The 25,235-nt window shown below is 36.0% G+C and overlaps 2 protein-coding genes across 3 annotated transcripts; both read right to left on the reverse strand.

Annotated features, from left to right (window-relative positions):
* Nucleotides 1-252: 252 nt before the first annotated feature.
* Nucleotides 253-4,958, reverse strand: LOC124847681 (uncharacterized). 2 transcript variants are annotated; one of them, XM_047325225.2, is made up of 7 exons: nucleotides 4,477-4,958; nucleotides 3,357-3,434; nucleotides 2,955-2,989; nucleotides 2,804-2,859; nucleotides 980-1,075; nucleotides 761-840; nucleotides 253-532 (listed from the first exon to the last, which is right to left on the reverse strand). In XM_047325225.2, exons 1-6 carry the CDS (start codon nucleotides 4,891-4,893, stop codon nucleotides 785-787), a joined length of 738 nt encoding a protein of 245 aa, XP_047181181.2. In that variant the 5' UTR covers nucleotides 4,894-4,958; the 3' UTR covers nucleotides 253-532; nucleotides 761-784. The 2 variants fall into 2 exon arrangements, with proteins under 2 accessions (XP_047181181.2, XP_047181182.2); XM_047325226.2 differs by having other exon boundaries at nucleotides 757-840; nucleotides 4,477-4,957.
* Nucleotides 4,959-8,231: 3,273 nt separating this feature from the next.
* On the reverse strand, nucleotides 8,232-9,145 carry LOC148196640 (3-hydroxy-3-methylglutaryl-coenzyme A reductase 1-like). The gene is made up of 2 exons (XM_088093483.1): nucleotides 9,136-9,145; nucleotides 8,232-9,046 (listed from the first exon to the last, which is right to left on the reverse strand). The coding sequence occupies exons 1-2, from the start codon at nucleotides 9,143-9,145 to the stop codon at nucleotides 8,232-8,234; spliced, it is 825 nt and encodes a 274-aa protein (XP_087949609.1).
* Nucleotides 9,146-25,235: the final 16,090 nt, after the last annotated feature.

The following is a 25,235-nucleotide window of genomic DNA, read 5'->3' on the forward strand; positions in this document are numbered from 1 at the left end:
GAAGATCAATATTTTGTAAATCTTGAAGGTGATACCTTGCTTAGTAAGCATTTCTATTTGTTCTTTTAAACATAACTGAGTTTCTAATTTTAGAGTTTTTCTTATTGTATAATCTAAAACTTGAAATTAATATTTCAAATTACACAATTTAAAATACAAATTTGAATTTACAACGTGTTTTTGAATTGTATGATTCAGAGTATTATATTTAAAGTTTTTGAATTGTACGATAACATCTTAAAAAGAGTTCAATTGAAAAGCCTCACATTGAATCGAAGCATCTTTATTTCCCCTAATCATTTTATGTAACAACAATGAAAAGAAAAATGAAGCAGCATTCTGGTACACCAAATAATACAAGTGTGACCTGAGAAACATCACTGTCAAAACTTATATTACAATTGCAATGTTACTCTGCTCAACACACTCTTCTCTATTCACTGTGTGTCATTCATTGTGTCTTCAGTAAAATGGAAAATACAACTCAAAGCCTGTTCTTTAACCAATTAAGATTTGTGTTCAACCTAGTCACCTGAAAATGCAATGCCAGTTTCAGAAAATTACTATAGGTGGACATCATGCAAAAGAAACATCTAAGTGAAACAGTTGCTTAAACTGAACATGTGTCAAAAAAGCAATGTTCCTCCATCAAATCTTTTACTACTTTATAAAGAAAGTAGTAAATGCATTTAATGTCTTCAAAAAAATTGACTGGCTTAACTGTGTTCAACTCAAAATTTGCTAATTACTTCTTACCTACCAACATGTTGTAGCTGTGAAAGACTCAGTCTACATCTTTAATTTCAGCTTCAACATCAATTGCTCTACCAGAATCTTTTTCTGCCATGACAGAAACAACGGCAAACAGCATCACCAACAAAGATTAAAGGTAATAAAGAGAGGGCAGATAAGGGAGATCTTTGCATTTAAGCACAATGTACTTTTAAGGGTAAAAGGAAACAAGCCATGCGCAGATTACCATTTTTAGAACGGGTGAAATTATTGAATGCTTGTCCAAATGTTGTAGATTGGTTTGAAAACTTCACTGATTCCTTCACAAACTCATTTTCAACAACTGATATCAAAACAAACTTCAACTGTGAGAAATTATGTAAAGCATTTTAAGCTATATTAATTTCAGAACATCACATGAAACTTATCTCACAAAAGAATATCACTACCTCCCGTGCAATTAAATTCATCAGAAAAGTAAAGGATAAATGGCAAAAACAACAAATCGTTTGATAGTTAGAAACATTAGCATGGGCAAACCATATTCATCTTATTTTAGGGTGGCATGTCTACTACAACCTGTCGATTTTCTTAATTCCATATGGACCAAAATACACGGCTAAATGAAAAATTTACACAAGAACAAAGTTTACCACAAGGTGTTGCTTTGACATGGTTTTTTTAAAGACAGAAGGACAAATTAGTTTTCACTTGAGCGGGAAGAAATCCACAGTTGTCAATGTTAAGCAGCTAAACAGAACTCAGATGTCTGATCAAAACTGAGTTGCATGGATATGGTACAGAACTGGGTATGGGTAATCTTTAAAAAATGGAAATAAAGGTAAATTAACATAAAACATAACATAAATTGAATAAGATACAAGTAAATTATTTGATAAATATCTATAATACTCTGATTGAGTAGGGAAATTAAAATGGAAAAGTTGCGAGGAAGGGGAGATCCTTAATTTTAACTTAAAAACTATCATTGGTGGTGTTTCTACCCGGTCCAATAGACATACTAAAGAGCACAAGACTCATTAAGTCTCTTTATTCTGAAACATCCCAAACCTACGTCTACGGGGCAATATCCACGTATCATGACTAATCTCAACAGTTTAATATTATAGTTATTATTTTGTTATTATTATCTATTTTGTTATTATAATTGAGGTAAGTATTATAACAATGGAAGTATATACCCACGGCCCGTCTTGATCCTATAAATATAACAATTATTCCCCAATAATACTCACTTAATAATCACTATATTCATAAACATCCGGTAAGATCAGGTGGGGAGATGATTTAATTAGGACTTAAATTGCAAACCTAATTATACATTAAGTCACACCGAGTCTAATTAGAATCACACACAAGTTGTGTGACCACTTTTTCAAATAATACTATAATAGTAATTTTGATACGTACTCAGGTGTATCCAATGTGTACATACCAGATACAAATCAGAACTGAAATGAAGTACCCCAAGCTACAGACCGTCAAGAATAATAAGCAAGAAGCAACAATCAGAACTGATAAATCAATCAGCTAAGAGAGTATTTACAGACCAAGTTATACAAGAAGGTACATAAATAATAAACCAAAGGGATAGATAAAGTAAAATTGTCCAGAACATCTAAAGTATATGGAATATTCTAGCATTTATGCATGAAAGAAAACGAAATAAAGCAAATAGATCAATTAAGCGAGACACGATGTAAATTTAAACCAATAAGAACCATGTAATGTCGACAAAAAATATAACAAATAGTATCAATAAAACACAATCATCATCTGCCATGCATGGCACCCTTTCAAGTCTTAACCATAGTTTAAAAAGAAACTACAAACCATACCAGGTATGGCATGTAACAGTAGGAAGTTCCAAAAATGTTCAGTGTAAAAAGGCAACAACATCGTACAATGGTCATTTACGTTCTTTACTAAAAATCTATAATAAAACTAGCTCCGTTAATTAATAATCAAAGCTTTGGTTTTGTGTAATACTGACACTGACAACACACTGAGAATAATTCATGGAGAGACAAGCAAAGTAATCCATTCTTACCAGAAAAAGGTTGACCGCAGAAAGGGCACAACTGCAAATCATCATTCAGAGAAGATCTGAAACAAATTATTACAAATTATAGAGTAGAGGTGGTTAGTGGGATTAATTCAAAATAAATCATCAACAACTAGCTTAACAAGATGAATCTTACTTGAAAACCTGAAAATCATTTCCACAATTTGGACACTGCATATATACAACAAACACTGACCCAATCAGTACTGTTACAAATCACCTTAGCATTAACTACTTCTCAATATACTATGCGTTCACAGTAAGTGGATAGAATAAAATCAATAAATTGATATCAAAACAAAATAATGAAAAAAGCTAGTTTGACATAAAATAACTTGAGCATTTAAATTTCCACCTTAAAACCTTTTAAAATAAAATTTTGTACAAACCCTTTACTGGGGAAAATCGGCTTCATGCTTAAACATGGAAGTGAACAAAAGCAATACAATCAAGCGACTATAAGCTATATATCTCACAGATTAAAAAGTACAGTTAAAAGTGCAAGAAATTTCAGAGTTAAATTTGGAAGCATCCTCACAGTGCCTTGCATTATATCTCGTCCTGCCCACCAGAGGAAAGCACCGACACCTACTATTGGTATTAACACCGCAATGAGCTGTAAAAGAAAAAAAAAAAAAAAGGAGAAGAAAAATTAAATCAATCAGTTCATTGATTTACAAGGGCTAATTTCTCAGAACTACATTTATTGGATGATACTGAGCCTTAAGGGCCTTCAAGGGATTAAAGGACATATCTTTGAAAAATATTTCACATTGAATAAAAGGAATTTACATCACACAATGTTTTATGAAATTCTGAAATGGTGTCTTTTGATGAGGGTGAAATTTAAGAAATGATGTGAAAGCAGCAAATAAGAACTTATCCCCACGTCCCTGGACAGGTAGCATGGTCTTGCATTGGTGCACAAAATTTGTCTCAGTCAACCTAGAAGACTAATCATTGAAATAATCTTAAGAGCAACCTGATTCTTTTTTCAGGTTAAACACTAAATATGTTTTATCTGATCATGTAACACTTCTACCAGGGTTACCACCAATCTGACAACCAAAACACAAAAAGTCTAACAGCATATAATTTTCATTTAGTGAGCTGGAGCACCTAACAAAGTATTGAAAATTATCCTTCGTCTATTTCTAATTTAATTGCCTATCCAAAAACAAATTGCCACACCATCTTTTTATTGGATGTGTTAGACTATAACAGGATTTATAATACACACAATTAAAAGATGGGAAGAATGGTATAACCGAGAAGCACCAGGAAAACCTATTTGATAGACTCTGCCATAATAAATTACACAATTACTCATATTTGATTCCTCTGTTATTCATTCTATCTTGTTGCTTTCTTCTTTTAAAGTGGTGTGCAAATGCATTTACAAGAACATTTCCAAATATAGATGATAAAATCAGCAAGATGAGCCTTGGCACAACCTCAGGGTTTCTAAAAGAAACAAGTAAAAGTATGTACTCGGCTAAACTGACTAAACCACTCAGCACAGTAACAAAAGGATAACTCAAAAACAAGATCGAAAAAAAGAACCTATCATATACAAATATAATATGCACTTGAACACTTCCGTATTTCAAGACAGCGATAGAACAAAAGAAACCAAGGAAGAGAATATTGAACAATACCCAAATGGAGACAATAGCATCCAAAATCCAACCAAGTTGTCCAGTCACAGAAAGGTAAGTCAGCCCAACAGCTAAAGCAATATTTCCCAAAAGCCGAGCGGTGGCACCATCATCTCTTCCACCACCACCACCGTTGAAGCCAAACCCCTGATTATTCCTCACCGCCACCATTCTCTTTTCCCTCTTGGAACCCTTATCTTTCAACAAAACCCCATTTTGAAACACTGCGCTTCCCAAAAAGCACAAGTTCTCCCTGCCCTCTCTCAGTTTCAAGCTATTCCCACTAAAAGAGCCAACCTTTGCTTCCATCCGAGAGAAAGGGAAAGTGGGTCTCTTGTATATGCCATCATGGAAGAACTTGGGCTTCAAGAGCGAACATTTGATAGAAAATTGCACAAGTGTGGTCATGGGAAACATAAGGGAAAGGAAATGTAATGTGATGGACTTAGAAAAGTTGTAGACATGATGAAATTAGAGGCTCGTAGATGATATTTTTATTGAGTTTCATGACTCATGTCCAAGTTGAGTAGTAAGAGAGCCTTGGATTTTCCTTCACAAGTTCTTTCGTTCAAACTCCAAAGAAGCGTTGCCACGTTAGCTTCAAGGGCCCCTTCAACCACATTATCTTCTTTGGTTACTAGAGAGTTAGAAACCCCCACGAAATCGAAACAAGTTTTCTTTCTTCATTTATGTTACTTTGTTCGTTTTCCAAAAAATTCTATCATCTTATGTTAGTATTTTTTTTAATCAGCAATAAAAAAAATATATGAATTGTAGAGCACTTGGATGCTCCAATCCTTTTACACATGAAGATAAAAAAAATACAAGAATAAGACAAAAATATGTAACCTTTATATGATAAGTAAATATAAGGTGATCTATACCTAAGAGATATATACACTTCTAAAAAAAACATTGAGCATAGGTTATTTCATACATTCTATACTTTTTTAGACAAGACTTTTGTTCAAATGTTAATTGATGTAAAAGTCTAAAGTTATGACAAAGAACATGATAGTTAGACTATGAAATTTTTAAAGATGGTTTACTTTAATATATTGTAGAAAATAACGTGAGACTCTTTCTATTTTTCTTGTAACATCATTCAAAATATCTTTAAAAATGTTACAAGAAGTTTTCATTGATATTATAAGTAAAGTAGTTTTTGCAACATAAAAAAACAAATTGGACTGTCCATTTGAGAATTGTTATTACATAATAAAAATATGTTTAACTTCCTGAAATAGTGAAAGCATTACAACATTTTGTATTGGGATTGTAACTTTTTACCCTACCATGCTCTCCATAGTTTTATACACATAGATTCAATTAAATGTCAATCTAATAAGCCACAAAGATATAACACTTCTACCTATTATGATAGTGACATATTCCAATTTTTAGCAACCTTCGTACAAATAAAGTCTTTATCAAAAAGCATTATCCTGGTATAAGTATATATGTCTAATATGTCTTTTATAATTTATATACGTGCCAAATAAAATTGAAATCATTGCTCCTTTATTAATTTTGTAAGATCAACACACTTATGTTAGTGGTATGACTCCATTTCAAGTAATGACTAATATAATATCCAAAATAGATAATGAAATTGACAAACATTTGTTATATGTGTATATTATTATTTAGTTTCCTTTCCAATTGCATGTGTTCTACCTAGACTAAGTCACCACAATGCTTTCAGATATGTGTATGCATAGACTCACATGACTAATTAAATACCTACATATTTTATGCATATAATCAAGCACAAATACTAGTTCGAGTAAGAGAAACTTACATTAAGAACTTTATTAGTAATCCAAATTCATGCCTTAACTTGCCCTAGATTAAAGACTTCCACAACATCTTACACCTTACTTTTAAAGATAAAGATAATGTTAATCTTATGTGTCCAAATAGTACATACTATAGTAACTTACCTACATTTCCATATTGTATTACCCTTTCTACTTAACCTTATCAGACTAAACTAATAAAACTAATATATTATTGCATTATGAGGTATTGTAACAATTTCAACTCATTTATAACATATCTTCCAAATGTCTCATACAACTCTATAACTAAAATAAGTGTTGTATTGTTTCTTCAACACATTTGCACATAACACATGTTTCTTATCACATTTGTTCTTTTGATTAGGTTATCAAGCGTTGCGACTTTGTTTATCATTATTTTTTGTGCAAGTATAATACAGTTGGTAAGATTTTAATTTTTCACAATTAACCATATAAATCTACATCTTCTTCCATATTTTTGTTTCTAATAATATTATAAATTGATTTCACTGTGTACTCATTAGTTCACCATCATTTCCAAATTCACTCATATTTGTTGTTATTATATAAAGTACATTCGCTTAGCTCAAATAGTAATTTATTTATCTAAAATTTCTTTCACCATTGTTGTCATTCTAATTTTCATTTTAAGAGTCGTCATTCTAGAAATCAATCTTCCCTAAAGTAACCTATATTTATTAAGAGAATTGACATATGTTCTTGTAAACTTTTCTAACAATAAAACTTCTCCTAATCAATTATCTTTCCAAAACAAAATATTATCAAACCATTTTTTTTTACCTTTTTCACATTCCTTATCCAAGATTTTCAATATTGTAATAATGTTATTTAAGCTTCTCCAATACCTATACTTTGATTCTAAAATATCTTCCCAAAAACCAAAATTTTCTTTCTTTAATCTTCACTTTCATTTTTCTAATAATATATTGAACATTTTTATATTTCTAACACCTAAGCCACCCGATCAAGTTCAGTTTTTCTTAAACATTATTTTACAATTAAAGTTCGAAAATAAAAGTAAGAATTACTTTTGTGATTTTTATTTTTTTATTTTAAAGTCTTTTTTTTCAGTTAAAAGTTGTTTAAGTACATCACTCCATTAAATAATACATTATGTAACGTACAAATAAGTATGTATGTGTGAAAATAAATTACTGTGGAAATTTAATTTGATTGATACAAAAATATTTAATAAAAAATGCATAAATTATTTAAATATATTCATTTAAAACTACAAAAATTTAGGCCCCTATCGTGAATCATGAAATTCTCAATTGATTCCTAAATAGTGCTAACTTGAATCAATTAGGTCCCTGTCGTTAAATTTCTTTAACGAAGTTAAACTTTTATGAGGTGGGAGGTTGACGTGTCAGGTTTTTTAAACGTGGCATTCTCGTATATTTATACGTCGCATTTCATAACAAAAAAAATGTTTTAAAAATAGTATTGCGCTTGCAGATTAAAAACCAGAAATCCAGAGGTATGAAGCACATCACTGCCAAAGTGGCAGCTTCAGAGGAACACGGTAAGACCTTTCAATGGAGGGCGACTTCTACCTCAACCAAAGAAACGACACAAACTCCAACAACATCCTCAAACTGTACAAGAAATTCGCCCAAGAAATGATGTCGGTGAAGTCCATGTAAGACACACCAATAGATATCAAAGTCGATAACAGAATCCCCAACCAAGGCGTGTTGAACCGCTTTGACCTAACTCCGAAAAACTTGGGCAGAATCCTGATCTCTGCCATGCCCAGAACCTAGTACGCGTTGTTGCTCAACTACGCCTCGAAAAGACCAATTGCCAATAAACTAGGAAGAATAAAAGAAGTTTCTTCACCATTCTCTCCACTTGTATTTCATTCCGCAAACAGCATTAAACATTCCCATCTCAAAACCCCCTCCCATAATCATAAAATTGGCGTTTCTTTCATCTAATTAATACAAAAGAAGTTTCTTTCGTATAATTAATACAAAGAAAATCGGCGTCACAAGAATCGTAGTTGAGAGGATCCTCCAAGAAGAACTTCAACTGCGCAGCGCGCTGAGCAGAGGGCAACCTCACAATGAGTGCTCTGGTCATGCCATCCCTGAGAAGCACATAAGAAGCACCACCAGAGACGTAAATAGCTTTGCATTCTCTGTTAGTGTTGGCAATCAGGCACCCTTCAGTGGTGGTCGTAGGCATAATGTATTCCCTTCCATCCAACAACAACGACCCCACCACTCCAACGGGAATCTGTAGGAACCCTATCGGCATCTCGCAGCACTGCCCCAATATCGAATCGTAGTCAAACCCCTGCACGGGTAAACCCTCCAGCAACCGACCTGACAACCTCTGCACCGTCGCACGACATATTGCAGTTGCCTGACTGCAATCCCCAAGGCGCGACTCTAAGGCGTACGACGGGACCGACCCCGAAACCACCGCCTCAACGACCTCGTCGTCGTCAGGAGACAACGAAATCGGTGATGGTGCTCGTGCTGCCTCGTTAGAAGGTTTTAGAGGTGGAGGATTTGATAACTCCACCGCTTTGTTGACGGATATGGAGCGTGGGAGAGGGATTTGATTGTGCTTTATCTTGGAGGCAGCGGAGTCGAGGAGCGTAGCGGGGCAGGGGCCAGGGGTGCGAGAGTCTTCACGGAGGATAGTCTCCTCATCAGAGAGTTCGTCGAGGGAGGCATAGGAGGCGAACCTGAAGAAGCCGATGAGGTAAACAGTAGAGGCGATGAGGGAGATGAAGGCTGGATTTGTATGAAATGCCACGTATAAAGGTCTCAGAATGCCATTTTTAAAAAAAATTGACACGTCAACTTCCAACCTCAGCAAAAACTTAACTCCATTAGTCTAATTTCACGGCAAAGGCTCAATTGAATAAAATTAACACTATTTAAGACTCAATTGGAGATTTTAAAAAAACGGAGATCAACTGAAAAGACCTACATAAATAGAAACAACTAAAAAAGTCTAACCTTAATATAATGTTCATAATCCAAATGTTGACAGTTACGATAAATGATTGATTAATTGAAAACAATTTAAATCTTTTAAGTTATACTCCAAAGTAAAAATATTAAACTCAAATAATAATTTTCATGTAAAGAACATAAATAATAAATAAAAATAAAACTATGAAAATATGTTTATAATGCATGTCTGTATAAGTTAGAATTATATAATATTTATAAAAATAGGATTTTTTGAATAAATATTAATATTTTTTATTATTTATATAATGTACATTTACTGTGTGCTGATCCAACGGTTAAAAGGAGATTAACTAATATTAATTAATTTAAAATTAAGTATGATTATCAGTAATTAAAATGTGATTGGATAGCTATTACTTCAAAGTATAATCCAAAAATTATAAATACAAATTTAAGATAAAAAAATATACGATTACATTTAATACATATTAATTACTATAACTATCAAACATTGAAATACATAGTTTCTCCACTTAACCGAGCTAGAAGATTTATAATCTCCACCCTATAACCCAAACACACACTAATATTTAAATACATATACTAACTAAACTTTGATGCATGCAAATAAAATAATTGTATTAAAAAGTTAAAATAATACAAAAATATGTTGATGAAAAACTCAATACTTCCTCTAATTTCAAAATAATATTAGTTAAAATTATTTATATTTGTTTTGTTTACATTTGAATTTGGAGTATCAGACACATTAAACTAATTGTTTGTACAATGTCTTGATTATTTTTAGACTAAGCAAAGCAGAAGCAGATTAAGAAAAACAGAAACAAAACTATGAAGGCAAAGAAAGAAAGATTGGCAACGTAATATAGCTTTCTTTACAGCTATGATTAAAATAAATTAGCAAAATGATTAGATTGAGGAATAGAGAGAATCCAAATATAATAACTTGATTAGCAATAAACAGTTTCGTGTTTCTAAGATCCCTATAATGAAATCAATCAAGTAGTGTGGCATATAATGAAATGATTAAAAGTGTCTAACAGAATATAATATTATTATAAATAGCCATCTTTTCTTTGTACCTTTGCCCTAAGCATATAGACCTATTCATCAAATGTTTGGTCGCATCATTCCTTATGCAATTCAGTCCAAATATCACACCTCTTCAAACATGTCCTAATTAACACATGATTTTAAGTAATCTGAATGTTAATTAACATGTTTTTGAGGTAAATGTCTTAACTCTGAGTTTATTTAGATGATATTATTAGAATTTATCACTATATTTAAGATATTGTTTATTTTAAAATGTTATCACATTTTACTTTTAAAAGACAAATAAAGAAATTAAAAAAAAAAAAAAAAAATATATATATATATATATATATATATATATATATATATATATATTATCTTTAATATCAATCTCTAAAAAATATAAGACTAAGTATAGAATAAATATTCACATATTTATTTTTTAATCAATAATCTTTTGACAAATTTAATATTTATAGAAAATAACGTTTTTATGGTAATGTTATGTATCAAACATAACGTATTTTAAATTTTAATATTATTTTAATTTTAAATTGATCTTGAGAATCAATCATTGTATTTTAAGGTATTGTCTATTTTAGAATAAAAGAAATATTTAAATTATATTAGATTTTAAATCTTAAGTAATGTAGAAATATTGAATGTGATAAGTACAAATATGTTTAGTGACATGTTATAAACTTTACTTTGTATTTTAATAAGGAATTTGAGATTAAAATATACAAGTGAAATAAATAAAAAATGTTAAAATCACAAGAAAAAAACAATATTACAGTGGTTGAAGGAACACAATCTTTAGAAAGGAATCATAACGTTATTTCAAGAGTTTAGTTAGTATTAATGTATTTTTTTATGCACTTATACTATGTCATTATTTTACAACTACTTTTGAAGTCAACTGTCTCAAAAACATGTTTCTATAACTCCAAGAGCCATAATGCACTATCTTGTCAAACTTACACTTTAATCTTATACTCTTAATGTCTTTTCAATTCATTCATATTTATATTTTATCTTGATCTTATTTGATCAGTATAATTTCTATTAGTAATAGAATTTAAATACAAATGTCATTTAACTTTTAAATTCGTTTGTGTGCATTGGTTCTAGAATAAATAATAATAATGGCCCAGTGTATAATATTGTCAGACCTCGTTAAATGTACCTAAAACCCTTTGCTCAGACTCATTAAAAACGCACCCAAAAAGTGGAAGTCAGGTGTTGACAGGAGAGCGGACGCTCGTCTAGACGTGGGAAGAAAATGATTTTCTGAAACTTCCGTCCCACTCTTCTCTGCATGCACCCTTCTTCCAACTACTCTGATCTTTCATTTTTCTCCTTCTTCTCACTAGAAAATCTAGCTTCTCTCTAAGAAAACTCACCCTTTCCCTTCTCCGATCATCATTCAGAGATCGTAGAAGCATTCCCGGCGTCCCAAGCTTCAACTTGAACCGAACAGTTTCGAATTCTGAAACTGGTAAGTTTCCTTCCCCTTAGCCGTTCGTTCTTGTGGACATGCAAACCAAGTTCTAGTTGCATGAGTCCTTAGTTTAATTCTGAACCCTTTCGGTCTATTGTTTGATTTTGGTTTGAAGAATAGTTGAACGTTGAGGGTAGAAGGAATCGTAGTTTGAAGAAACTGAGTTGCGGTCTGTAGGACGTTCGTTCACGCTTAGAGGTAAGGGAAGCTTATCTAATTTAATTGTATGTTGTTGTACGTTCGTTGATAATGAATGCTTGTTGATGAATGATTGAATGTATGTATCAAGTATGAATACTGATATGGTGGTTGATGTGGAATATGATTTCTTGGTATGATATGGATTGTATGAAGTAATCAAATTGATTATGATTAGAATTTTATAAAGTTATGAAACTATGTATTGAGAAATGAATTGAATATAAATGAAATCTGAATATGTATTCCCCATGATAGTGTACGTTCGTCATTGAACGGTCCTTGACCGTTCGGTGATTCTGTTATATTTGTTTGAAATGGAATTCTTTCAATTGGGAAGAATTCTAGTTGAGGACGAGCGTCTTTTTGTAATAGTGCTATGTTTGAGCGTTCGGCCAAACGTAGATGTACCTGAGTGTTATGTGAGGAACTGAAAATCTTGTAAATATGTAGTGGTATAGTTAGTTATTCTTCAACCTGGTTTCCAACGTGTCTTATCATATTTATTATTCTTAATGTTTCTATTATAAGTTTAAATTAGTGATAGGTCTCAACCCAAGCTCTTGTAATGAGTGGCGCTCGGTCTTATACCGAACGCTCGTACTCGTTTTAATTTATCAAACTTGATGAAACGGCGTTCGTCCAAATTCAGTAAAAATTCCTTTTACCGTGTTCGGTCATTGACTGACATTAGGTTTCTGTAATTGAATTATTCTAGGTATGGTTCTTTAACGTCTTGATGTGTCTACATCCATTGGATCCGGCCTAGAGCCTCCGTACTTAATTTATTCTTTGAGTATTGGTCTGAACTCACGAGAGTCAGTTCATTCAACTGATTTACGTGGTAAATAACGTTCGTCATATATGGTATATTATTGTACTCGGGTTATTCTTGAATCTAAAAGTAACTCTCTCGGTCTTATTCTATTCTGGAACGGGAGATTTTATCGGTCTCGTTTCTATCGTTCGTCCTCGTTATGAAGAGGGCTGAACGTTCGGTATTTTATGTTCTTAGAAATGATGATGAAAATGACACTAAAGTGAAAGATTATAAAGGATGAAGAGTATATGAGATAAATTAAAGGTTGTGAATTTGGAACGAGCGTTCCGGGGAGGAACGACTCTTGGATGAATATTGGAATTGGTAAAGTATGAATATGGAAATGCTTAGCTGGCGGTTCATCCTGATGTTCCGTGAGTACTCGTCCTCACGTAGAGGGGGGTAGTTCATGTGTGGGAACGGCAGGAGGTCCTAGTCCTTAGGGGTACTTTGGACGGAACAGACTAACCTCGGGTGGCAGCTGATGAGAGAATTCCAGTTACTACATCACCCGGGTGCACGAACGTCGTAGCTACACAGAATTCATACAGTCCGGACAGTCAGTCTAGTATTAGAGTTTGATTGAATCGTATGTTGGAATGCTTTTGATATATTTGTATGTGAGAAATGTATGTTATTACTTGAATTAAATTACATAAGCTTACCCTGTGTTTTTATTGTCTCGTACTTGTACGTCCGTCTTGTCATTGCAATGATCATCCGTGTGGATGTGAGCAGATGGAGACGCGCTGTTGGAGGATGCGCTGGAAGAAGAGAATTTGATAAAAGTGGAAGTGAAGGCCGAGCCATAGGAGCGTTCGGCTAGTGTATAGTAGTTTAGTTGTGAGGTGATTGTTCGGTCACCTCCTCTTTTTTGATCTATGTGACCGTTCGGTATTCAGTTTTTGTAAACCGTTCGGTCATGTTTTCTTTTATCTGGAACAAATTAAGTTTGTAACTTGTGTAAGGTCGTTCGGTCCTGAACGTTCGTTGTTTAGTTAAGACTGAACTGATTCATTATTAACTGTAATCAATTCCATTATATGGTTTCATTTCTGTATTTTTGGGATGTTACATTAGTGGTATCAGAGCAGTTTTGTTCTTTTAAGCACACTGTAGGTTATGAGTACACTATGTTTTTGTTGTGTGCTCAACGTTTGTTTAATGAGTGTTTTCAACTCTTTGAACTTGACTAACGTTCGTTTTCTCTGCTTCTCAGAGAACAAATGGCACCGAGACCTCCTCCTCAACCACAACCCACCGAACGTGATGCATCCGATAACACTAGGTTGTTGAAATCAGTAATAGAAGCCCTACAGCAGCAGAACGCTGCCCTGGTACAGCAGAATACGGCTGCTTTACAGAGTTTGGAGGCCGCACGCGCCAACTCTGAAGCAACCTAGAGGCAATTGATGGAAATCATTGCAACCACCAGGAACACATCGGGAACGTCCTCTTCCAACCCAACCCATCAGGCAGAGTGGAGTTTAGAGAATTTTCTGCAACATCATCCGGCCAAGTTTAATGGGAAGTGCCTTCCTGATGAGGCTGATCAGTGGCTACGAGATATGGAGCGGATCTACAACGCCAAGAGGTGTCCGGACGACAACAGATTGACGTTCACTGAATACTTACTGACCGGAGAGGCCAGCCATTGGTGGGCGAGTATGAAAATGATATTAACGGACACCCAAAGTCCCATCTCGTGGGAAGTTTTCAGAAGCAAGTTCTATGAGGAGTATTGATGGAGGACCATCCAAGCTCAACATAGGACCTTTAGCAAGAGCCATGTCTAAGAGAATCAAAGAGGAAGAGGGAGCACTAACTACTTTGCTCTTATGGAGTATTAATTACTAAAATCTTCCTCCTCTTTAAATAACTTTACATTGTTTTGTAGGTCATTAAATAAAGCTTGGCAAAACACTTGGAGGAGTAACCAAGCAAGGAAAAGCAAAGGAGATAAAATTGAAGATGTTGCTGTTACGCTCAGATGCATGAACACTGCAGACAACAACTCCATCTTCCTCTGCAGCTCTGCTTAGCTGGCAAACTTAGCTTGCTTCCCAAGCTTCTTTTCATTGCATCACGTACCTTTAGAATAGCTTGCATCACACATCTTAGAAGTTCTCCTTCATCTATAAATAGGGGGCTTCATCCTTTGTAAATTCAACTTTGAATTGATAATGATATGCTGTTGAGATTTCTCCAGACATTCTTTCAGAGTTCAAACACTTTGTGCCTATTCTGCACATTCTCCTCTAGCTTCCTTCGCTCTTGGAAGGCTTTCGGAGCTTGAGATTCCTTGATCTACTCATACACCTTCATTGAAACATTCATCAAACACTTACCGTGCCTCATCGTCATCCAACTAACTGCTGCCTTCTCTGGTTTTGGAAGTGTTCGTGATTGAATTGCAAGGATGCTTCCATCATTTGGCATCAAGAGCCAGTCGTTTCAGTCACGCTTCAAGAGCTAAGTGTCTCGTATCCATTCCTCTGTTTTTTTTCCCGTCTTGTGCTGTTCATATATGTCACTGTTTCATTTTGTTTTTTCTGGTTTGATTCTGTGTTTGAGTGAATGTTTGATTCTATTCACTGTTCGTTAGTGTTTGTTTTCCATTTTAATCGGTGCAACTTCTTTAATTTTCGTTTGAATCCAGCTTAATCATCATTTTCTGTTTTTGTCAGTCATGTGCAGAATTTACTGCAGTTTTAATTCTGTCTAGTATTTGCTTCTGTTCCAGCATTATTTCTTTGTTGTTTAAGTGAATCCAGTGCACTTGCTAGCTATATGTTGATCTATAAAGCAATGACAGAAAGTCAGCTTTGATCATTTGAGCTCACACGCATGGTACACTGTTTTCCAGTCCACATTCTGCAGAAAAACTCATTTTCTGGTTTGCTTTACTATCATCTGTTTCTGTCCAGATTTCTTGTGGTTTCAAGCCTTGTGCACGTTTGTCTACTGTTTTTGAAAGTGTCTAAAGCTATTGCAAGTCATATGCATCAAAGAAAAGCAAAATGAGTGGTTGAGTTCCTCATAATCTGTTTTTAACTTCAGCAGCAAATTGCATTTCTGGTTTGATGTTGACCACACTGTTTCTGGCTAGTTCTTGTGTCTCTGAACCTTGCTGCAAGTTTGTTTGAAGTTTCTAAACTTGGTTCAAGTTGTTTCCATTCAGATTAACCACTGATTTGTGAAAATCATATTTGAGTTGTTTCAAAATGCATCAAAACAGTATTGTCAAAGTTTTTATCAAGCTTTTTGCACCGTGCTTGTAGTCTTTGTTTGGTATTAGGTACTTCAATTCTGCTAGCTGTTTAACTACAGTTAGATCTAGTAATTTAGGACTTTCTCCTGCTGTGATTGAACCAGCCAGCTTTGCTTCTGTTGTACTATTAAATCTGGTCCAGTTTTTGCTTCAAAATGCTGCATAATTTGCAACTCAATCTGTGATTTGAAGCATTTGGTTGTCTCTGAACAGTTTAACCATTTGTGCAAGTTTATTTGACCATTTGAAACTTGTGTAAACTGTTTCCTTGGTCCATTTTCATTACATCTGCAAAATCATAGTTTGACTTCCCATTTTTACTTCAAATTTGGAACTCAACCAGTCATACTCTGATTCAGTGGATATTGGCACAGTTTAGTTGTTTCTATACATGTATTTGGTGCATCAAAGTTCATCTTTACTGTTCATTTGGTCACTTTTACACCTTTGTGCCAAAACACTTTCTAAAACATCAAATTTGCCTAAATTGGGAAGTGCACTACTGATTTGCTACTGCAGTGTGTTTCATTGTTGTCTAAGTGTTTGCACACATCCAATTTGATGATATAAACTTGTTTGACAAATCATTTGAACCTCACATACACTGTTGTTCCTTATAGCCACTGCTGTTAATTTTTCCAGCCACTTTGTAAGGTGTAGAGTTCATTTTTATTGCTGTTTGCCATTGTGTTTCTTTGGTTTTTCATCTTTGGATTGGCAAAAGCTGGGTTTAAGTATCCAAATACATTTATATGCTTATCCAAGTGTATAGCAATCATAAAAAGCACTTTAAACCCTGTAATCCAGATTTGAAAGGTCAAAAACCAGAAAACACAAAATCTACTGTTCTTTGTGGCATTTTATCAAACAGTTTTGAATTTTCATCAAACACTTTTACAGCACAGATTTTTCTCACTGTTTTGAGTCTTTTCTTGCTTTTATAATCTGTTCTAGACCCTATCCTAGGTTCCTTTTGAGTGCTACCTTTTGTTCTAGCCGTATATCACTTGCATTCATCATTTTTGGCTTCCAAACTATGTTTAAAAACTGGTTTTTGGTTAACTAATTTCTAGTGCAGCAGATTTTCCATCACCTCACGGTTTCAGTGTTTGACAGTGGAGTGTGACTTCATTTTGAGGTGATCCAAGTTCCAACAAGCTTCCTCCAAGAGGGTAGCATACTAGGAAGTGGAGAGTTTGTAGAATTGGCTACAAAGGTTGTTCTCCAAGCTGCATTCTTGTGCAGTTTTCAGCAGCATTTCCCCACCCCTCACACCAAAAATTTCACATACTTTTGGAGCTACACTACATTCAGATTTGGTAGCCTTCCTTGTATACATAGAATAGCTCATTTTTCTCCAATTTTCAGCTTTGTATCACGGAACCTTTGGAGTTTAATTGCTTTACATTTTTCAAACTTAAAGTAACTTGGAAAAATGCTATCCAAGCAATTCCAAGTCTACTAAGCAACATTGTCATAGTTAGTTCCCACTTATTAGAGTGAAAGTGTGTCAAGGGGCTCCAAGTGTCACTTGCACTTTCACATAGGGCCGGTTATCATTGTCTTCCATTTCCATTCATTTATTTTCTTGCTTGATTGTCTTTTATGTTTTAAGTCTCCGTGATACTTAGGAGCGCGTTTCACATAGTTAAACCTTCGTTTGGTTTCTAGGAGCATAACATCTTTGCATTCCAAAAAGGTTTTGAATGACTTCTATCTAGAAACTTGGGTGTGAAGCGTCAGGAGACACTCTGGCTAAGGAAGGACAAGGTTTCTAAGCTTGTCCATTGTGACTCACCTCTCCTTCCTGGGAGCTATTCGGTTTCATCACCTTTAGAATCTCTATAGAAGTCATTTACCAAAAACACCTCAAATTCTCTTTTCAAAAGTTTTGATTCATACTTGTGCAAGGTTTTCAAATCATTGTGAAAACAATTTCTCTACTTCACAAGCATGAGTCACTCTAGTGTTCAAGGTAATGTCACTCAAGATCAAGAGAACATAGAGTTGCGAGAAGAGCTCAATAGAACCAAGACTGAGTTGAATGAGCTAAGGCAAATAGTCGCCACTCTTACTATCAATCAAAGCAGGCACACACAGGGAACTCACTCTCATAGGCAAAATTATGATCACGATGATCATTCCCACCATAGTGATCACCATACTTACCAACCTTATGATCACTATCAACACCCTTCTAGGCGACATCACAACCATAGAGAACATCATGGAGAACCTAAGCTTGACCTTCCTCCTTTCTATGGTAGAGATAATGTTGAAGAATACTTTGAGTGGGAGATGAAGGTTGAACAAATTTTTGAATGCTACAACATAGATGATAGGAGGAGAGTGACCCTAGCCACCTTAACCTTTCAAGGTGCAGCCCTTTATTGGTGGACATCCATCATAAGGGACCAAAGGATGAATGGCGACTACAAAATCCAATATTGGAATGAGTTGAAAGCAGCCTTACACAGGCGACATGTCCCAGCCTATTATGCTAGAGAAGTCATGGACAAGCTCCATAGACTTCAACAAAGAAACATGAGTGTTGAAGAATATAGGCAAAAATTAGAGTTACTCATGTTGAGAGCGGGAATCAAAGAGGAGGAGAGATTCACCATAGCTAGATTCCAGAGTGGATTAAACTATGAGATTAGAGATAAGGTAGAACTCTTACCTTACTTAGATCTAAATGATTTTGTCCAGCTATGTGTGAGAGTGGAAGAACAAAACAGGAGAAAAGCTTCCACAAAAAGACCCTACCCTACCACATCATCATATAGGAGAGATCTTAAGAGGGAGGGTAGCTTTCCAAGATATGAGGAAACAAAGGAGAGAGAGCAAGAAAGGACACAAGATAAGTTCAAAAGCAAAGATAGAGAGCTAAAAAGGGAAAAAGAAAGCTCTAAAGGAAAAGAACAAAGAATTCCAAGAGAGCCACCCAGAGATACCAGGGGTAGGGAGACTAGATGTTTCAAATGTGGGGCCAGAGGACACTATTCAACTGAGTGTCACTTTAAAAAGTCAACCTATATCCTTGAACATAAAAGTAATAGTGAGGAGTCATCCTCTAGTGTGTCTGAGTTGTCCTCATCTGAAGAGGAACATGAAGCTCCACCTTGCGATGGAGATCTTCTCATGGTTAGGAGACTCCTTGAGGCAAAGCATGTTGAGTTAGAACAAACTCAACGAGAAAACCTATTCCACACTCGCTGCAAAGTTCTTGATAAAACATGTTCTATGATTGTGGATAGTGGTTCTTGTTGTAATTGTTGTAGCACTAGAATGGTTGAAAAGCTAGGCTTAACTCCTACTCCTCATCCTAACCCTTACAAACTTCAATGGATAAAAGAGGATGAAGGAATAGTTGTTAAGGAACAAGTAAGTGTTCCCATTTCCATAGGCAAGTATGAAGACCAAATCATTTGTGATATTGTTCCAATGGAAGCGGGTCACATTTTACTTGGACGGCCTTGGCAATTTGACAAACAGGCTTTGCATGATGGAGTCACCAACAAGATCACCATTCAACATAAAGGCAAAAAGATTATCTTGAGTCCTCTTACACCATCACAAGTGCGAGAGGATCAAATAACACTTAAGAAGAAGTTGGATGGTGAGAAGAAACTTTACTCTAATAAAGTTTCCAAAGAGAAGAAGTTGAGTTTGGTTGCAAGTGCCTCAACCAATGAAGTTGTTCCACCACACACTTCTAAAAATCTTTTCCTTGGACAACCTCACTTTCTTCTCTATTGTAAGGAGGCACTTCTTTCCATAAATCATCCACTTGATTCTCATCCAAAGGGGTTACAAAAGCTTTTGAAAGAGTTTGATGATTTATTTCCTAAAGAGGTTCAAAGTGGTTTACCACCTCTTCGGGGAATTGAACATCAAATTGATTTAATTCCATGAGCCAGTCTTCCTAATAGGCCAGCCTATAGGACTAACCCCACAGAAACCAAAGAGATAGAGAAGCAGGTTAATGATTTATTGGGAAAAGGGTGGATACAGAAAAGCCTTAGCCCTTGTGCGGTGCCAGTGTTGTTAGTACCTAAGAAAGATGGATCTTGGAGAATGTGTACAGATTGCAGGGCTATTAACAACATTACAGTCAAGTATAGGCACCCTATTCCTAGATTGGACGATATGCTAGATGAATTACATGGAGCAAACATGTTCACCAAGATTGATCTTAAAAGTGGGTATCATCAAATAAGAATTAAAGAAGGAGATGAATGGAAAACCGCTTTTAAGACCAAATTTGGCCTTTATGAATGGTTAGTCATGCCTTTTGGCTTAACCAATGCTCCCATTACCTTCATGCGATTAATGAATCATGTCCTTCAGGAATACATAGACAGCTTTGTTGTAGTCTACTTTGATGATATTTTAATTTATAGCAAAGGTCTTAAAGAACATCTTCATCATGTGAGGAAAGTATTGATTTTGCTTAGACAACACCATTTATTTGCCAACTTTGACAAATGTACCTTTTGTCAAGAGAGTGTTATTTTTCTAGGCTTCAAAGTTGGGAAAGAAGGAGTACATGTTGATCCTAGCAAAATCAAAGCTATCCAAGAATGGCCTATCCTCAAAACAGTGGGAGAAGTAAGAAGTTTTCTAGGTCTAGCAGGTTTCTATAGACGCTTTGTAGAAAATTTTTCTACTATTGCTGCTCCCCTTAATGAACTTTTGAAGAAGGATATGCCATTCAAATGGGATGAGAAACAAAGTTTAGCTTTTGAGACCTTAAAGCATAAGTTAACACATGCACCCATTCTACATTTACCTAATTTTTCCAAAGCTTTTCAAGTAGAATGTGATGCTTCTGGGGTAGGAATAGGCGCTGTTCTTATACAAGAAGGTCATCCAATAGCTTATTTTAGTGAAAAACTTAGGGGACCTACTTTGAACTATCCTACCTATGACAAAGAACTTTATGCCCTCATTCGAGCATTGAAAACTTGGGAGCATTACTTAGTGTCTCAAGAGTTTATAATAAACACTGACCATGAATCTCTCAAGTATCTAAAAGGGCAAGGAAAGTTGAACAAGCGACATGCAAAGTGGATTGAGTACCTTGAGCAGTTTCAATACGTCATCAAACATAAAAAGGGGAGTACTAATGTTGTTGCGGATGCTTTATCTAGACGACATGCATTGTTAGTTACTCTAGGATCCCAAATACTAGGTTTTGATGACATTAAACAACTTTATGAATCTGATCCTACCTTTGCATCTACTTATGCATCTTGTCTTAAGAAGCCATTCGATGGATTTTATATTTCTGAGGGGTATCTTTTTAATAAAGGAAAACTATGCATACCCCAAGGATCTATTCGAAAGCTTCTTATCAAAGAAAGTCATGGTGGAGGACTCATGGGCCATCATGGAGTTGATAAAACTCTTCATACTTTGAAAAACAAATTTTATTGGCCTCACATGAGAATAGATGTCCAAAAGCATTGTTCTAGTTGCATAGTTTGTTTACAAGCTAAGTCTAAAGTAATGCCTCATGGACTCTATCTTCCTCTTCCCATAGCTAGTACCCCTTGGGAAGACATTAGTATGGATTTTGTCTTAGGTCTACCCAGAACTCAAAAGGGCTTTGATTCTATCTTTGTGGTGGTTGATCGATTTAGTAAAATGGCTCATTTTATACCTTGCCACAAAGTAGATGATGCTAGCTATATAGCAAAACTCTTCTTTAAAGAAGTTGTTAAATTGCATGGTTTACCCAAAACTATAGTTTCTGATAGAGATGTTAAGTTTCTTAGCTACTTTTGGAAAACACTTTGGGCTAAGCTAGGAACTAAACTACTATTTTCTACTACATGTCACCCACAAACTGATGGACAAACAGAAGTAGTAAATAGGTCTCTATCTACTCTATTACGGGTAATGTTGAAGGGCAATATTAAAAATTGGGATGATCATCTACCTCATATAGAGTTTGCTTATAATAGAGTAGTTCACAAAACTACTAAACTTTCTCCTTTTGAGGTTGTTTATGGTTTTAACCCTCTCACACCTCTTGATCTACTTCCTCTTCCAGAAACATCTTCTTTTCTTCATAAAGAAGGTCTTTCTAAAGCGGAGTTCATCAAAAAGTTGCATGAAAAGGTTAAAACACATATTGAAAAACAAACTCAAAAGTATTCTGAATACAACAACAAAGGGAGAAAACAAGTACTCTTAAAAGAAGGAGACCTAGTTTGGCTTCACTTGAGAAAGGATAGATTTCCTTCTCAACGCAAATCCAAATTAAGCCCTAGAGGTGATGGTCCTTTCAAAGTGATCAAGAAGATAAATGATAATGCATATCAGTTAGACCTTCCTGAAAGTTATGGCGTCAGTCCTACTTTTAACATTTGTGATCTAATTCCTTTCATAGGAGATGCCCAACAGGGTTCCCAAGATCTGGGGACAGATCTTTTTCAAGAGGGAGGGACTGATGGAGGACCATCCAAGCTCAACATAGGACCTTTAACAAGAGTCATGTCTAAGAGAATCCAAGAGGAAGAGGGAGCACTAACTACTTTGCTCTTATGGAGTATTAATTACTAAAATCTTCCTCCTCTTTAAATAACTTTACATTGTTTTGTAGGTCATTAAATAAAGCTTGGCAAAACACTTGGAGGAGTAACCAAGCAAGGAAAAGCAAAGGAGATAAAATTGAAGATGTTGCTGTTACGCTCAGATGCATGAACACTGCAGACAGCAACTCCATCTTCCTCTGCAGTTCTGCTTAGCTGGCAAACTTAGCTTGCTTCCCAAGCTTCTTTTCATTGCATCACGTACCTTTAGAATAGCTTGCATCACACATCTTAGAAGTTCTCCTTCATCTGTAAATAGGGGGCTTCATCCTTTGTAAATTCAACTTTGAATTGATAATGATATGCTGTTGAGATTTCTCCAGACATTCTTTCAGAGTTCAAACACTTTGTGCCTATTCTGCACATTCTCCTCTAGCTTCCTTCGCTCTTGGAAGGCTTTCGGAGCTTGAGATTCCTTGATCTACTCATACATCTTCATTGAAACATTCATCAAACACTTACCGTGCCTCATCATCATCCAACTAACCGCTGCCTTCTCTGGTTTTGGAAGTGTTCGTGATTGAATTGCAAGGATGCTTCCACCAAGTATTTTCCCGATAGCGTACGTTTCGCTAAAGAGGTGGAGTTTCTTCAGTTGGTGCAAGGCGGGAAGTCTGTATCGGAGTCCACCAATACGTTCAAGCACTTAGTGAGGTTCAATACTATGGCTACCAGTGAAGAGTGGCAGTGTCGAAAATTCGAGAATGGGTTAAGGAGTGATCTCAAGGTACTAATTTCCAGCTTATGTATAAAGTCTTTTCCGACGATGGTGGAGAGAGCTAAAGTATTGGAGAAGAATGTGGCCGAAGTGGAGCAGCAGAAGGAGCAGCAACAAGCAGCTAGGGGACCGATTCTGTCAAGAACTAATATGAATCGGAATAGGACGTCGTACGCTCGTTCAACACAGCCATCGAGTTCAAGTGGGTCTCAATCTATGGTTGTTGTCGGACAATCTGGACAACATGGGGCAGTCAGATGTTTTCAATGTGGAGGACCTCATTTCAAGTCATCATGTCCTCAGTTGGTTGGAGGGAAGTGTTGTAATCGCTGTAGAAGAAATGGTCACTTGGAGAGCGAGTGCAATATGGGAGGATGAGCGGTAATGAGACCGCCAAATGCTGGAAGAGTGCAGCAAGGTCGGGGTGGACGAGCGTAGGCAGTGAGGAGAGTGTACGCAATCACGGGCGCTGAGGCAGCCAGCTCAGGTACACTCATCATCAGCACTTGCTTATTGTTTGGAAAGCCTTGCTGTGTACTGTATGATTCGGGGGCGACCCACTCCTTCATCTCGAAGGCGTGCGTTGAAAAACTGGGGTTAGCAGAGAGTGAGATGCAGTTCGACTTGGTGGTGTCAACCCCAACGGCTGGTGAGGTTAGAACGTCTACCGTTTGTATTATATGTCCTATAGAGGTCGAGGGGCGTAGATATAAGGTTAACCTAATCTGTTTGCCTCTAAAGGAGTTAGAAGTGATTTTAGGAATGGATTGGTTGGCTACCAATCGCATTCTCATAGATTGCGGCGAGAAGAAATTAGTTTTTCCTGATAAAGCAGAAGAAGACTTATCTGTGACGCTCAGTCAATTGAAAGAAGACATCATGGAGGGCGCTAGTTGCTTCCTGATTATGACGTACCCGGATGAAGAGTTTGGAGGTTCGAGTTATGAACGATCGTTCGGTCGTAAGTGGAGTGAAGAACGATCAGTCGTAGAGGAATTCCCGGACGTCTTTCCGGATGAAGTACCAGGACTACCTCCTCCTCGCGAGGTAGAGTTTACGATTGACTTGGTGACGACGGCAGGACCCATTTCGGTGGCACCTTATCGGATGTCACCAGCTGAGTTGGTTGAACTCAAAACGCAGATTGAAGAGTTGATGGATAAGAAGTTTATCAGGCCGAGCGCATCACCTTGGGGAGCGCCTGTGTTCTTGGTGAAGAAGAAGGATGACAGCTCTCGGCTCTGTATTGACTACCGACAATTGAACAAACTGACTATCAAGAACAAGTATCCCCTACCACGGATTGACGATCTGCTGAACCAACTACATGGTGCGAGCGTATTCTCAAAGATTGACTTGCGATCGCGATACATCAAATTCAGGTGAAGGAGGAAGATATCTAGAAGACTGCTTTCAGGTCTCGCTACGGACACTACGAATATGTAGTGATGCCGTTCGGTGTCACTAATGCACTAGCGATCTTCATGGACTACATGAATCGCATTTTCCGACCATACTTGGACAAGTTCGTGGTCGTCTTCATTGATGACATCCTCATCTACTCCAAGAGCTGTGACGAACATGAGGAACACTTGAGGATCGTACTTGGCGTCATGAGGGAAAAGGAGTTGTACGCCAAGCTTTCCAAGTGTGAATTTTGGATGAAGGAAGTACAATTCTTGGGGCACGTCGTCTCGGCTGGGGGAATATCCGTGGATCCGGCCAAGGTACGAGCGATACTAGAATGGGAGAGTCCACGTTCGGTCACTGAAGTCCGAAGCTTCGTGGGACTCGCGGGCTACTATATGCGCTTTATCGAAGGATTTTCTAAGATAGTAGC

Source organism: Vigna umbellata, chromosome 6, assembly GCF_029865625.1.
Source record: "Vigna umbellata cultivar VRB3 chromosome 6, Vumbellata_1.0, whole genome shotgun sequence".
In the NCBI taxonomy this organism is placed as follows: Eukaryota; Viridiplantae; Streptophyta; class Magnoliopsida; order Fabales; family Fabaceae; genus Vigna; species Vigna umbellata.